The 16,501-nt window shown below is 35.7% G+C and overlaps 1 protein-coding gene across 6 annotated transcripts in view; it reads left to right on the top strand.

Moving 5' to 3' along the window:
* Positions 1-1,473: 1,473 nt before the first annotated feature.
* The window catches only part of Atr (ATR serine/threonine kinase), a 99,117-nt gene continuing 84,089 nt past the window's right edge, over positions 1,474-16,501 (top strand). For 4 of the 6 annotated variants that reach the window (XR_007110212.1, XM_047564283.1, XM_047564284.1 and 1 more), the window contains exons 1-13: positions 1,474-1,601; positions 4,860-4,951; positions 5,917-6,066; positions 8,219-9,096; positions 10,054-10,232; positions 10,799-10,990; positions 11,479-11,669; positions 12,252-12,404; positions 13,776-13,968; positions 14,205-14,467; positions 15,492-15,682; positions 15,761-15,861; positions 16,299-16,470. Coding sequence is in view for 5 of the 6 variants with exons in the window: in XM_047564283.1 (XP_047420239.1) it covers positions 1,543-1,601; positions 4,860-4,951; positions 5,917-6,066; positions 8,219-9,096; positions 10,054-10,232; positions 10,799-10,990; positions 11,479-11,669; positions 12,252-12,404; positions 13,776-13,968; positions 14,205-14,467; positions 15,492-15,682; positions 15,761-15,861; positions 16,299-16,470 (2,814 nt within the window). In the remaining variant the exon portion in view is untranslated. Of the gene's footprint in view, positions 1,602-4,859; positions 4,952-5,916; positions 6,067-8,218; positions 9,097-10,053; positions 10,233-10,798; positions 10,991-11,478; positions 11,670-12,251; positions 12,405-13,775; positions 13,969-14,204; positions 14,468-15,491; positions 15,683-15,760; positions 15,862-16,298; positions 16,471-16,501 lie in introns of those variants that run through there. The other 2 variants (XM_047564285.1, XM_047564288.1) reach the window with 2 other exon arrangements.

Raw genomic sequence — 16,501 nt, forward strand, 5'->3', positions numbered from 1 at the left:
ATTTTTTTCATTGTAGATGAACACAATACCTTTTTTTTTTTTTAATGAGGTGCTGAGAATCAAACCCAGGGCTTCACACTGCTAGGCGAGCACTCTACCACTGAGCCATAACCCCAACCCTGAAGGAGAACTTCAGTCGGGCCTGTAACCCCTAATTCATGCTCTTTCTATTGTAACATTCAATATTCATTCGACATATATTAACTGAACACCAACTATGAACCAAGCACTATTTCAGGTGCTGAGTATCTAGCAGTGAATAAAACAGACAAGATTTTGTTCTCAAGGACCATATGTTCTAGAGACAGTCAATAAAATAATATATACCATTTGATTCTAAGTCCCAAGAAGAAAAACAAAACAGGACAAGGGGGAAAAAAAGAGCATATGCATGCTATTTACTGCTGTTATTTCAGCAAATACAGCTGAAGGAAAAGGGGCAATATCAGAAAGGAGATCGAGGTCAAGGCAAAGTATTCAGCAAATGCAGAGTCCCCGAGGCAGGAACATATTTCGCTGTCATTTTATCACTTTTTCTTTTTCTTCCCTTTTTTGGTGGCACTGAATTTTAAACCCAGGGCCTCACACATGCTAGGCAAGCACTCTGCCACTGATAAACCCCCAGTCCTTTAAAAAATGTTTTGATTTTGAGACAAGGTCTCACTAAGTTACCCATTTTAAAATATTTTAAATAAAATATTGTTTTAAATCCCATTTTTAAAATTAAAGGTTGGTAGGATCCTAAATTTAGTAAGCTGAAGAGTAAATTCAATTTGGAAAAAAAAAAAAATTGCTGAAATAGAAAGGACAAGGATGGAAACACTTTTGTCCCGGTTTTTTTGTTGTTTTGCGTACTGAGGATTGTACCCAGGGGTGCTTAACCATTGAGCCACATCCCCAGCACTTTTTAAAATATTTTATTTAGAGTCAGTAAGTGCCTGGCTAAGTTGCTGAGGCTTTGAACTCGCCGTCCTCCTGCCTCAGCCTCCTGAGTCGCTGGGATTACAGGCGTGCGCCACTGCGCCGGCGTTTGCCCTGTATTTCTCTGAAAACAAAACAAAACCTAAAACACACGAGTGATGGCAAAATGAGGAGCACTTAAGATGTTAGGGCGTTGTGCAGTGGAAACCTGGGCTCTAGTCTTGGCCTTCGCTTGTTGAGTTGTCTCAGTTCTCACATTTGTGACGCGGAGACTGGGCTGGTGACCGCTTGATGCTTTCCTAGCCGGTTCAGTGCTTTGCGAAAGCTCCGCGAAAGCTGCACGTCCGCAGCCGGTAAGACCCGGCCCCGCCCCGCCTGCTCGGCCCCGCCCCGCCTGCTCGGTCCCGCCCCGCCTTCTCGCCCCGCCCCCGCGGCCTGCCGGCCTCCCCCGGGTCCTAAGAAAAAAGGAAATAGTGTTTACCGAGTCGGGTCGGCCGGGGCTTCCGGAAGGAGTTTTGAGCCTCGCGAGGCCCCGTCAGGTGCCCCGCCATCCCATCAGAGGCTGCTGTGGAGACGCAGAACCCGCGGCAGCGTGGTTGACGAGTGGCGCGCCGGCTCAGCATGGGTGAACATGGTTTGGAGCTGGCCTCCATGATCCCGGCCCTGCGGGAGCTGGGCAGGTAGGGCCAGGCCCCGCGGCCTTGAACCCCGCGTCCTCGTTCCCCTCCCCGCCGCGGCGCCAGTGAACTTGCTCGGCGGCGGAGTCGGGCGCTCCTGCTGCCGAGTAGCGGTTAAGAGGACGCGGGGCCGCGGTGACAGGCTCAGGAAGCGGGTCCGAGCGGAGCGACTCGCCCCGACCTGGGGTCGTGTCTCGTGCGGCTGGAGGGCAGCGTCCCGCTGATGCTTTCTGTTCCCTTCTCTTTCCTCAGGAGAGGACGGTTTCTTTTCTCTGTGGTCACTTGAGGAATTAGCTCTTATTTTGTCCCAAAACTGCTTTGGGAGGGAAAAATCACGGCTCCTGGATTTCGGCAGGGGAGATCGGTTGCTGGAAAAGGCAGCTGATTTCTGTCTTCCAAGTGAAGTCACAGTCCATTCTGAAGATATTCGTATTAATTTTCCAGTGCTTCATCCGTTATTTTAGGTGGAAATCAGAGGGATCGGCCACAGGGTCCAAAAACCTAAGCGTGCACAGCCTTGCCAGAATTCGAAAATATTATTTCATTTACATATGCCTGTTTTCAGTAAATCACAAGAGTAAAATCGTGTAAACAAATTCTTGTTTTAGTTGTTTTTTAATTTTAATTTTTTTTTTTTTTTTTTTAGTTGTAGATACTCAATACCATTATTTTATTTGTTTATTTCTATGCGGTGCTGAGGATGGAACCCAGTGCCTCACACGTGCCAGGCAAGCGCTGCACTACTGAGCTAAACCCGGAGCCCTGTCGTTTTGTTTTGATTGCTACACTGGGGCGACCCAGGAGCTCTGTTTCACTGAGCGATATCCCCAGGCCTTTTTAAACAATTTTTTTATTCTGAGACAGGTTCTCACTATCTCGAACTTGGGATTTTCCTCCCTCAGCCTCCCAAGTAGCAGGGATTACAGATTTCCTGGATTTATATATAGCCTGTGTCATCAACAGAATTTATGTTACCTTTCAATTATTTGTAGACATTCCAAGAGAAAGAACAGACAAACTGACCTACAGAGAATTGCTTAATAGTTTTTAATTGCCATGACTTTTTTTATTACAACTACTTCAGTTAAACAAATGTATCTATTTTCATGGTATTTCCACAATATAGTGTGGAGCAATGTTATTTTTATGTATTAAGAAAAAGAGTTGAAGTACCAAAGCCACAGTTAGCAAGTGTCAGAGCTAGGTTTCAGACTCAGGCCATCAGGCTTTTTCTTTTCTTTCCCCCCCCCCCCCCTTTTTTTTTATTTTCCTAGACTTTTGAAAAAAAAAAATTGCATTGTTAGTGTTCTAATTTGTGGACCCCTCTTCCTAAGTCAGGGATTTAATTTTGCCACACTTGTTTCTGCTATTAGTATTTTTACTTTGAATAGTCTTTCTGGGTTATCTTTCCACTCTCCTGCCTTTGAATACTGTCTGCTGTATGATGAGTCCAAGTAGGTTTTTCCAAACCAGATCTGTAGAATTACAGACCCACACAAAACTATGTACTTAAAGTTTCACTAGGTGTCATGTAATTAAGATTCAACATATCCAATACAAACTCTCCATGTGTCCTAATGTCCCCAACTTTTTTTTTAATTTAATTTTTTTTTTTGGTGCTGGAGAATGAAGAAGGCATTATGCATGATAAGAACATGCTCTACCACTGAACTACATCACCAGCCCCTGTAAAATATACATGTTAATTTGCTGAAATGGGGATATCTTATAAAATGGTATCAAGTTTACTTGTTTCTCCAAACCAGAAATATAGGAGTCAGTTATGTGTGGTACTAAGGATTGAACCCAGGAGTGCTCTACCACTTGGCTACATTCCCAGCTCTTTTTATTTTTTATTTTGAGATAGGGTCTGACTAAGTTGCCCAGGTGGGCCTCAAACTTACAGTCGTACTGCCTCAGCTTCCCAAATTGCTGGGATTACAGGTATGTGCCACCATGTTCAGCAGGGACTCATTCTTGACTCTTCCTCCAATTGCTTTTGGGTTATATTCTTGACCCTATTTATCTTAGTTGTCTTACAAAGTAATCTTATCTAGTCTTATGGCTTTAGAAATATCATCTGTATGCTGATAACTTCCAAATTTCTAGACTAGATATGCATCTCACAAAGAGTTTAATATCCAGAATATACTAAGAACTACAACTCAACAACAACAATAAAAAAAAATGCAACTTGATTAAAAATGGACAAAGGTCTTAAATAAAATTTCTCCAAAGATCTAAAAACAGCCAATGGGCGTGTGTAAAAATGCTCAACATCATTAATCATTAGGGAGATGCAAATCAAAAGCACCAGGAAATACTACTTTATATGTACTATGATAACTATTACTTTAATTTTTTAAGATATTGATGGACCTTTATTTTATTCATTTATATGTGGTGCTGAGAATTGAACCTAGTGCCTCACACAAGCTAGGCAAGTGCTCCACCACTGAGCCACAACCCCAGACCTGATAACTATTATATTTTTTAAAAAACACAATGAAAAGTGTTGGTGAGAATGTGGGGAAATTGGAACCCTTGTGTACTGCTAGTGGGTATATGATGTTATAGGGGGTTATACACACACACAAAAAAAATCAAACATAGAATTACCCTATGATCAGCACTTCCTCTTCTGGATATATACTGAAAAGAACTGAAAGCAGGGACTTGAACAGATATTTTTCTACTCAAGTTCATAGCAGTATTATTCACAAGTCCCAAAAGATGGAAGCAACTCAAGTGCCCATCAACGGATGATTGGATAAGCAGAATCTGATATGTACATACAATGAAATGTAATTCAGCCTTAAAAAGGAAGGAAATTCTGACATATGCTACAATATGGGTGAACCTTGAAGACATGCCAAGTGAAATAAGTCAGAAAAAGATAAATATTATAATGTTCCACTTAGATGAAGTACCTATAGTAATCAAATTCATGGAGAAAAAAAAGTGGAATGGTGGTTGCTAGGGGATGAGAAGACAAGAAAATGGTAAATTATTATTGACTGGATATAGAGTTACAATTTGGGAAGTGCTAAATAGCAACATGCAGCTAGTGGCAGGTCAGGTCTAGGTTCTACAGTTTGAATCTCTGTGGTGTCATTTAGTATGTTCCTTTTTAATTTTCTCTTTTTTAAGCAGAAGGGTACTTCAAATGGCAACATTGAAACTAAGCATGGTTGATAAATTCAACTTTAGAGAATTTTGTGAGTCATTTTAAGGATTAAAAGCTTTTCATTTGTATTTTAGTGCCACGCCAGAGGAATATAATACAGTTGTACAGAAACCAAGACAAATTCTATGTCAGTTCATTGATCGAATACTTACAGATGTAAATGTTGGTAAGAAAGCAGTTATTTCTTATATAAACAAAATAATTGTTTTTCTATTAGTAATGTAGATTTTCTGTGACTTGCTATGAGTTTCTTCTTTAATATCAGATATTATACATGAAACATTTGGCTAGGTTTGATCAGGTGACTCTTTTTTTTAGCAGTATCTTGTACCAATGGAAGAGAATATAGCAAGTGCCACAAAGAACTTTTTTGTTGTTCTTCCTTATTCTTTTGTGTGTGTGAAAAACTCTTTAAATGAGTTGCTACTTTTTGTCTATAAGAGGAAATAGAATTCTGTAAGTTGTTGTGTCAACTTTTTATTGTGGCAGTCTAAAAGATAAGTATTACCAATTGGGCAAGAAGGTGTCACATCTCTTGAATTTACTGGACTTGTTATTATAGAGTGGCATTTAGCTTAGGGTTTATAATTTTCATTCCAAATATGGTGCATACAGGTTATGATTTATGGTAACCATTTAGCCTTTCTTTTTTCAATCAGAAGTTATGGGTTTCTGAAAAATAACACAAAGGATTTTGACTTCTTGCAAGATGGGTTTTCATATGGTGCTCCATTTAGACCATTTGCCTTCTTCTCTGCTTGACCCACTTGTCATCTAAAATTCTTTCAGCGTCTTCCCAGATACCTGTTTCCTCTTTTCTAGATAAGTGAAGTTGCCATATTATTATAATTTATTTGACTCCCTCCCCACATTATGAGATTTTATTTTAATCTTCATATTTTCGCACAGTACCTTGTATGTTTTAGTCCTATAATATACATTTGCTGAATGGAATGTATGATACGGTGAATGTAAGTTATTATAAAACATTTAAAATTAGGTAAGATTGTAGTGTTTAGCTCTGACCCCTATGCTAGACATAATTCTGATCCCCAGAGTCTAGTTCCTTGACATGAAGTCTGCTGTTTAATTTTGTCATGGTTCTTTAAAATTAATCTCTTATCGTTTTAGTTGCTCTGGAACTTGTAAAGAAAACAGACTCTCAGCCAACCTCTGTGATGTTGCTTGATTTCATCCAGCATATCATGAAATCTTCCCCACTTATGTTTGTAAATGTGAATGGAAACCAGTGGCAACATGAGACCAAAGGCAGTTGTATTGGTAAGTGCATTCATCTGCAATCATTTGCAGTCTGTTTTATGAACTCTACCCTTTTCTGCTCTTCTGAACTATCAAATATATATGATTGTACTTTTATTTTTTTTTTATGGTTAGGAATTGAACCCAGGGTGTTTTACCACTGATCCCAGTACCCCTCCCCCCACTTATTTTTTCGAGACCAGATCTTGCTAAGTTTCTGAGGATGGCCTAAGCTTGCCTCAAACTTGTTCTCCTGCCTCAACCTCCAGAGTATCTGATTATAGGTGTGCACCACTGCAACTGACTATGGCTGTACATTTTTGAGTCAGTTTTGCTATAAATTGAGGGAACAAAGTGGTATTGGTTGTTTTTATTTCATATTACCTTACTGTCTTTATTATCATAATGCTAAATACTTAGAAGTAATCAAAGTTGTTAATTTGCTATGAACATTTTGGCACAGTTTTCTTTTTTCTGTTTATGGTAATCTTTTTATTCTAGATCATTTCTTTTTTTTAAATATTTTTTTTAGTTGTAAATGGACATAATATCTTTTTTTTAAAATGTGTTTATTTTTATATGGTGCTAAGGATCGAACCCAGTGCCTCACACATGTGAGGCAAGCACTCTACCACAGAGCTACAGCCCCAGCCCCTAGATCATTTCTTATTTTGGAGCACAGCTATGCCCATCTGTTTACTTATTGTCTGTAATTACTACAAAGGCAACTTAGGCATTTAAGTAAAAATATTTACAATCTGGCCCTTTAAGAAAAAAACTTGCCAACACCTTTTCTGTATGTTGAAGCTTTTTGCTAGGCTTAACCCTTATTACTCCAGCTACTTTTATCTCTTTATTGGTCTCCTAATAAAGAGATGCCAAGAAACTCCACCTCCCTACCATATAATGAAATATTTTAAATTTTAACAGTTCAAGACTCAACTTTAATAGTATGTCCTCCAAAAAGTTTTTTTCTATTACTCCTGGCTGCCTAGGACTGACTTGGTTTCTCTTTATGTTCTCTTAGTACTAAGTGCTCTGTGTTTTTTCTGTCACAGTTGTTAAACCATTATAATCACCTATTTGTTCATTCTTTTTTTTTTTGGTACTGGGAATTGAACCAAGGAGTGCTTAACCTTTTTATATTTTATTTTGAAACAGTGTCATTAAGTTGCTTAGGATATTGTTAAATTGCTGAGGTTGGCTTTGAACTTGTAATCCTCCTGCTTCAGTCTCCTGAGCTGCTGGTATTACAGTCATGCACCACCACACCCAGCTGTCTATCCATATTCTTTGCTATAATATTTTTTAGACCGACTTTGGGTTATGAAATTAAGAAGTTTTGGCATTTAAGACAAGGTGAAATAGACTAGAGATATCATAGTACATTGTATGTAATGAGTAAGTACTGTTTAAAGTTCATGAAAGTTTTGTTTAATATGTTTAAATAAAATATGTATACTGAGTCATGATATAAAATATATTTCTTAGTTGTAGTCAAAAAGTTCAAGAAACTATTGTGTAGGATTTGTGAGGACATGACTATAACTGATTTATCCTGGTGTACCTGGGACAGAGTCACCACTCAATAATTGTGTGTGTGTGTGTGTGTGTGTGTGTGTGTGTGTGTGCGCACGCGCACACACATACACCCATGCCCTAGGGATTTAACCCAGGGCCTCAACACTAGGCAACTGCTCTGCCACTGCCACTGAGCTATATACCTGTAGCCCTTTACTTAATAAATGTTTTTTGCAGGAGTGATAATAGTTATCATATGTTGAACATTTATTATACTTTGGGAACTATCCTGCATATTTTACACATTATCTTATTTGATCCTCACAGCACCCTATAGCATAGATACCATTATTCTCCTTTTATAGATAATGTTACAGAGGTGCCAAAAAATGCAAAGTTAATGCAGCTAATAAGTGGCAAGCTAGGACCTTATTTGACTCAGAGTTGATATTCTGTACTTTATCTTAGACAAAAGGATAAGAAACTATCAAAGTCGATATTCAAAACTACTGTTACATTCGCATTGTGTAGGGAATATAGACTATTTCTTTGTTGAAATTTATACTTTAAAAATCAGTTGTTACGCATTTAGCAAATTAATTAATATTTCCGATGTACTTACTGAATACCTTTTTGTTTGTTTATTTCAAAGAATTCAGTAATTGGATCATCACAAGACTTTTAAGGATTGCAGCAACTCCATCCTGTCACATGTTACACAAGAAAATCTGTGAAGTTATCTGCTCATTATTATTTCTTTTTAAAAGCAAGAGTCCTACTATTTTTGGGGTACTGACAAAGGAATTACTGTATCTTTTTGAAGACTTGATTTGCTTCCACAGAAAAAGTGCAATGGGAGATGTTGTGGAATGGCCAGTGGTTGTTAGCCGATTTTTAAGCCAATTAGATGAACACGTGGGATATTTACAACCAGCTCCTTTGCAGTTTGTTAGCATGCAAAATTTAGAATTTATTGAAGTCACTTTATTAATGGTTCTTAATCGTATTATTGCAATTGTGTTTTTTAGAAGGCAAGAACTCTTTCTTTGGCAGATAGGTTGTGTTCTGCTGGAGTACGGTAGTCCAAAAGTTAAATCCTTAGCAATAAACCTTGTAACTGAACTCTTTGAACTTGGAGGACTACCAGCACAACCAGCCAGTGCTTTCTTCGGCTCATTTTTGGAATTATTAAAACACCTTGTAGAAATGGATGCTGATCATTTAAAACTGTATGAAGAGCCATTATCAAAGCTTATAAAGAAACTCTTCCCTTTTGAAGCAGAAGCGTATAGAAATATTGAACCTGTCTATTTAAATATGCTGCTGGAAAAACTCTGTGTCATGTTTGAAGATGGTGTGCTTATGCAGCTCAAGTCTGATTTGCTAAAAGCAGCTTTGTGTCATTTACTGCAGTATTTCATAAAGTTTGTGCCAGCTGGGTATGAATCTGCTTTACAAGTCAGGAAGGTCTATGTGGGAAATATTTGTAGAGCACTTGTGGATGTTATTGGAGTTCAGGCAGATGTAGAGGTGAGTAATTTTTAAAGTTACTCGTATGGCATTTTGTTCACTTAAGTGTATACATATGTATAAGATATAATAATGAGAAAGTAGAATAACTTATAAAAATGTATATTGAGGACATAATAATTTTCATAGTCTAGTCTGCCTGCCTATTATGGATTTTTGCTTTGGCTTCTGAAGTATTTGTTCATTAAGTTGTTGATGAACTGCCAGTAGAGTAGAATGTTTTAAAGTGAAGGGTAAATATGTTTGCTACATTATTAATTGAAGCAGGGCTAGTTATCAACTTAATTGCAGACTTTCATCACTCAAAAAGATTTTTATCTCTGACATGTTACAATCAATCACTTATAAAACCTGTGAATAATTAGTCATACCCTTTTTCCTGTTTGAACTGAAGTCAGGTAATACAATAAAATACTCTGCTGTGTAGTAGTAACATGCTTAAGCATTTTAGTTCATATTACCTACAAATCTTGTTTGATTTGTAGTATGGAAAAACTAATTCTGTTATAGAATTTTTCTTTGTAGCATTTTGATAGGGGAAAGGATTATAGGGACAAGAATTTGTTATAAGCCTTCTAATACTATAGAACTATCATTGATCTATAGACTGTGAAATAATCAAGATTAACTTGGGTGTTTGGTTTGCCTTATAGAAACCCCCAAAATAGTTTTTTTTTAATTTATTTAAAAAAAAATTTTTAGATGTAGATGGACACAATGCCTTTATTTTGTTTATTTATTTTTATGTGGTGCTCAAACCCAGTGCCCAGAACCCAGAATCGAACCCAGTGCCTCACATTTGCTAGGCAAGTGCTCTACCACTGAGTCACAACCCAGCCCCCCAAAATAGTTTACTTTACTTGAAAATATGTAGCTAACACCTGATACATTTTTGCTGTCTATAATATAGACACATTTTCTTAGAGATAGTTTCTAAAAAATTTTTTTTTTTCTCAGTATTTGTTGGGCCCTCTTTATGCAGCCTTGAAAATGGAAAGTATGGAAATCATTGAAGAAATACAATGCCAAACTCAACAGGAGAATCTCAGCAGTAATAGTGATGGAATATCACCCAAAAGGCGTAGACTCAGCTCCTCTCTAAGCTCTTCCAAAAGAGCATGGAAACTGTCTGAAGAGTATGATCTTATTAGTTTGTATTTAGTCATTTAAATTTTATTCACTTTAAAAATCAACTTTAGTTAAGTACTTTGATTTAAATAGACAAAGAACATCATTCTAATGTAGTCAAAGTAATGCTTAAAATGTTTTAATAGTTTTTGTGGATTATTCTGTTACGAAACATTTCATGGCTAAACGTAGTTACTTTGAATGTTTTTACACGCCTATTTAATTAATATATGAAAATCTCTGAGACTATGCATCTATCAACAATTTTTCAAATGTTAAGCAAGTAAGCCTTTTTTTGGTAATTTCGCTAAAGAATTGCCTTATTTCAGCCAGCCTGAACATTGTTTTAATTAATGTTTTTAATTTATCCTAGTATTGATAAAAGTTGATATTTCATGGCATTTTTGTTTTAAATATATTTCATTGTTTTTGTTTTGATGCTGAGAATTGAACCCAGGGTGTTGCATATGCTAAGCATGTGCTGTACGTCTAAATTAGATCCCCAACCCCATGTTTCATATTAGAACCAAACTTATGTTTAATATCTTTCTACTGTTGTTATAATTAATTATAGAATTAAACATGTGGATATGAACAAAAAAAGCATATTATGGAATACTCTGAAACAGAAAGCTGAATCCCTTCAGATTTCCCTTGAATGTAGTGATCTGAAGAGTCCTGTTATTGAGACTTTAGAAGGAATCACTGTTATCTTACAACTGACTGCTCTGTGTACTGTTCACTGTTGTCATCAAAACACAAACTGGTAAAACAACTTCTTATATTTTCTGGGTGGGTTTCCTGTAATGAATTTGGATTTACTGTTTAAGGAGACCTATTAACTTGACTCATGACCTTGAGACAAACTTTTCAGTGAAGTCTATGAATTTGTTTTCTGCTGCATGCCTACTAAATGCTAGGCACTGTGCTAAGTGTGCACAGAAAGAAGAAAAGATTTACTAAACCAGTTGATAATTATGCAGGCATGTGTGTTCTGTAATTTTTAAGCTGGTGATGCCACATTGAAGGATCCCTGATTAATTTCAATTCCCAAATCAGAAGTGTGATTGAAACCAACATAAAGTTGTTATAAACTTAAAATAATAATAAAGATATTGACTTGTTTATTTTCTTTAAATTGGTTTTAAAGTTGTAGGTTTGTTTCATACTTTTAATTTCTTTTGTCTTTGCTATAGTACTATGTTTAACAATAACAAAATTCATCTTAATTCTCTAAAATGTACTTAACTGCAGCCATAATTTCAAGGACTGTCAACAAAAATGTGAGAAGAAATCTTCGGTACTGATAACTTGGATGTCTTTGGATTTTTACACAAAAGTAATTAAAAGCTGTAGGAATTTGTTAGAGTCTATTCAGAAACCTCAGCTGGAGGCAGTCATTGATAACGTGGTGAAAATTTATGATGCTTTGATTTATATGCAAGGTGAGTACAAATAAGCAATAGATCAGAATAGCTTTGATCAGTGTAAAAATAGGCTTTCTTTCTTGCCTGAAGCCTAAATATACAAGTGTTAGGAATACCCAGATTTTCCTTGAATTTGATCAGTTAAGATTGTTAATAATTTCTGAGTTCTAACTTTATTTGTATAATATTTTGAGCTGTTAGTTTTTTCATCAATAGAAATTTTCTTATACCTTTTTTTTTTTAATTTGAGAACTTGAAGAACTCCATGATTCTCCTTTTAAAAAGTGCATAGATGACTATTTTTATAAAGTCACATTTAATTTCTTTGGCTTCACAGACCCCAGAACATCATTCATAGGGATGGAAGCATAGCTCAGTGGTAGATTGCATGCATGCACGTGACCCTGGGTTTGATCCCCGTTACCACAAAACAGAGGAAGAGCATTATTCATAGCCCTTTACATTAAGAACCCCTGCTTATTGAATGTTTATTATAAATCCATTTAATGTTCCAAATGCATATATTTTTATTGAAAGAAAGCATAGTTAGATATGGTTATGGAATAAGTATAATTTATATTCTATTGTGTGTTTCTGTAGTAAAAAATTCATTTGAAGATCATATTCTGGAAGAATTATGTGGAATGCTGTCACTTCCATGGATTTATTCCCATTCTGATGATGACTCTTTAAAGTTGACTACTTTTGCCACTAACCTTCTAACATTAAGCCAGAGGATTTCAGATAGCTGCTGTAAGTGGTCACAAAATTATGTCTTATGAGTGTAGTTTGTTTTGTTTTGCTTTGTTTTAACTCATCACTATATAGTTTCTAACATCACTTACATTTTTTTCAATGATTAATAGAGGGTGTATACTTTTATAATTCAGAAAGGAGTTAATATTCAAAGTAACAAATGAAAGTCTGCCCTGTATATCCTGTTTCTTTCCTTTCTGTAAAAAATTTGAAATAGATCCTTAACTATCTTGATCTTCATTTAAGACACTTAGGAAATATTTGAGAAATACCATACCCCCCAAAAAAAAATGTAGAGTAATACACCAAACTTCCTTATACCACCCTCCCACTTTAAGAATTAAAAATGAGGGGCTGAGATTGTATAGAATACTTGCCTAGTATGTGTGAGGCACTGGGTTCGATCCTCAGCACCACATAAAAACAAACAAATAAATAAATAAATAAATCAGAATGAAAAATGTTAGCTGGCTGTGGTGGTATACACCTGTAATTCCAACTGGGAGACTGAGACAGGAGGATTATTTCAAGTTTGAAGCCAGACTGGGTAACTCAGCAAGATCCCATTTCAAAATAAAAAGGGCTTGGGTTGTAGCTAAGTGGTGGAGTATTGCCTAGAATGTGCAAAAACCCTGGGTTCAATCCCATTATGGGGGTAAGAGGTTAAAAAAAAAAGAAGTAGTAAAAATGTTATAGATGTAATGGAAACCCTTTGATTATCCCTCCCCAGTTTTGTTCCCTTCAGTCTTTCTTTAGAGATAACTACTGTTCTGAATTGGGTGTTTTACTTAATATTCTGATGAACATTTTATTACTTTTACTATATCTGCATTTTCTCCCAAATAATATATAGAATTCTGTTTCTTTTTGCAACTTGCATTTTGTTATTCAACATTATCTTTATGGGACTTATCTATGGTAATAAATGGAACTGGTATTTTATTTAAACTTCTGAAAAGTAGGTAACTATAGAATTACAGAAACACCATCAGTCCTCCTATTTAGGTGGGCAATTAAGTTGTTTTCAATTGTTCACAATAGGAACAAAATTTCAATGAATATTTTTATAAATGACAAAGTCCAGGTCTTTCTGTTTGAGTGTGGTCTACAGACTAGTAGCATTACCACCATCTGGGAACTCTGTTCTGCTCTGTTGTTCTCCAAAGATGTGCCAGTCTACACTCCTATTAGCAGAACATGAGAATTGTTGTTCTATATGTCACTGATTGACATTGTTGGACTGTAAAATTTTGTTATCTAGAAAAAGAAGAAAATTTCACCAAGATAACTATTGTGTTTTTACTCTCTGGTAGATGGTTTTCAGTTAACACTGTTAGAAATCTCGTTTAATAGACTCAATGTTTTCAGCTCCACAGGCACAGTCGAGATGTGTGTTTCTTCTAACTCTGTTTCCAAGAAGAATATTCCTTGAGTGGAGAATAGCAGTTTACAACTGGGCTTTGCAGAGCTCCCATGAAATAATCCGGGCTAGTTGTGTTAACGGATTTTTTATCTTATTGCAACAGAAGAATCCTTGTAACAGAGTTCCCAAGATCCTTATGTATGTATTAAGATTTTAGTTTGAATGTATCACTTGATTGGAAGGATCATAATTCTCTGCCTATATATGTAAATGTTTGTTTATTACTGAATATATAGAACAAATACCACTTTTAGTTTTGAAATTTTTTTTTTCCCCTTCTAATCTTTGTCTTTCCAGTACTGTTACCCCGAGATAGGCAGGTCTAACCCAAAACATTAAGCAAGATGATTTAGTACTTTTTCTTTATTCCCCAGAGATAAAGTCAAAGATGATTCTGACATTGTCAAGAGAGAATTTGCTTCTATTCTTGGTCAGCTGTTCTGTACTCTTCATGGCATGTTTTATTTGACAAGTTCTTTAATAGAACCTTTCTCTGAGTACGGACATGTGGACCTCTTCTGTAAGAGCCTAAAAGCTATTTCTCAACATGAGTGTTCATCTTCTCAACTGAAAGCTTCTGTTTGCAAGCCATTCCTTTTCCTGTTGAAAAAAAAAACACCTAGTCCAGTAAAACTTGGTGAGTGATTATGATTTACTTAATATTTTAAAATCCTACTTAAGTTGTAGCTTTCAAATCAATGACAGAATTAGTCTGAAGACTTAAAAGATTATAACAAGTTATATGTTTGATAGACTGATCGCTCAGTAAGAATTACATATAAATGGAATGGGACTGGTATTAGATTATCACAAAACTAAGAAGTGTTTTTTTGATATTTAAAATGCTTTCATGATTTGAGAGCCTAATGGGAACATACCTGATAGTTGGTATAATATTGAAAGGTTCAATATTATTTATTTTCTTCAGTGATACCAGAGACCATCTTATTGTGTCCCATAACCACCTAGAACCTTCCGAACAAAAATGAGATTACCTTGCCCAACTGAGGTCTGTAGATTGTATCTTTCTGGCTACTTTCCAGGGATACTAGAATGTGACCTTTCTTGGGAGCATGAAATTCACACAAATACCAGGAAGATCCATTTGTTTAGGCAGTAAGTTGGAATTTGTTCCCAAGTTTTCAAAGCAGTAAATGATAGGTAGTTTTGTGGACCCCTGAATCTTGTAATTTTAACAGTAAAGATTCCCCTAAAGCAAATTGGAGCAAATTATATTCCATGCATATATGATTATGTCAAAATGAATCTAAATATTATGTGTAACTATAATGCACTAATAAAAACATTTTTAAAAATTCCTATTAGTTCAGGGTTGTTTGAATTAGTGAAATGTGCTTTTAAGTCTGCTTGGTAACATACAATTATCTATAAGATCTAAAAATGGATTATTGTAGCTTTAAATTTTTGGAATTTATTTTAGATTTTAATCATTTGTGGCATAAGTATAAAGCAATTTGAATTTATAAGTATCTTATTTTAATCCCTTACAATCCTGTGTGGCATGTATATTTGAATATTAAATGTTGCTGTATAAAGGAACATGGGAATATTCATCAGTATGTTGTTTATTGACAATTTTTTTTAGTACAGCTTTGATATTTAATGTGTCAAATTAAGTAATGTGTATTCTCTCCCTTTAGCTTTCATAGACAATTTGCATCATATTTGCAAGCATCTTGATTTTAGAGAAGATGAAACAGATGTTAAAGCAGTTCTTGGAACTTTATTAAACTTAATGGAAGATCCAGACAAAGATGTTAGAGTGGCTTTTAGTGGAAATATCAAACATATATTGGAAGCCTTGGATTCTGAAGATGGATTTATAAAAGAGGTTGATATTTTTATTTTTAACATTTGGATCATAAATCTGTCTCGGACTTTTTTTTTAACTTTAATTTTATTTTTCTAGCTATTTGTCTTAAGAATGAAGGAAGCATATACACATGCCCAAATATCAAGAAATAATGAGTTGAAGGATACCTTGATTCTTACAACAGGGGATATTGGAAGGTATATTTGGCAGCATTTGTATCCTTTATTTATTTTGATCATTGTCTTATGTACCTGGTATTGGGAACAGTGAGGGCTGGGGACGTAGCTCATTAGTAGAGTGCTTACCTAGCATGCATGAGGAACTGGGTTTGATCCTCAGCACTGCAACAACAACAAAAAAAAGGCAATGGGAGATATGTGATGTTACTTTTTTTTTTTTAATATTTTTTTAGTTGGCAATGAACCTTTATTTTATTTACTTATTTGTTTATATGTGGTGCTGAGAATCGAACCCAGTGCCTCGCACATGCTAGGCAAGCGCTCTGCCACTGAGCCACAACCCCAGCCCATGATGTTACTTTTAAAAATGTGATTCAGCATGTATGTATTTGTGGATTTTCATTAGCTTCTGAGACACTGATTATACATATACATGTTTGTTTTTTTAATTTTAGGGCAGCCAAAGGAGATTTGGTACCTTTTGCTCTCTTGCACTTACTGCATTGTTTGTTATCCAAGTCAGCATCTATCTCTGGAGCAGCATACACAGAAATTAGAGCTCTGGTTGCAGCTAAAAGTGTTAAACTGCAAAATTTTTTCAGTCAGTATAAGAAACCCATCTGTCAGGTGAGAGTCAGTATTCATCTTGACTATAGGT

This window comes from Sciurus carolinensis, chromosome 9 (genome assembly GCF_902686445.1).
Source record: "Sciurus carolinensis chromosome 9, mSciCar1.2, whole genome shotgun sequence".
NCBI lineage: Eukaryota > Metazoa > Chordata > Mammalia > Rodentia > Sciuridae > Sciurus > Sciurus carolinensis.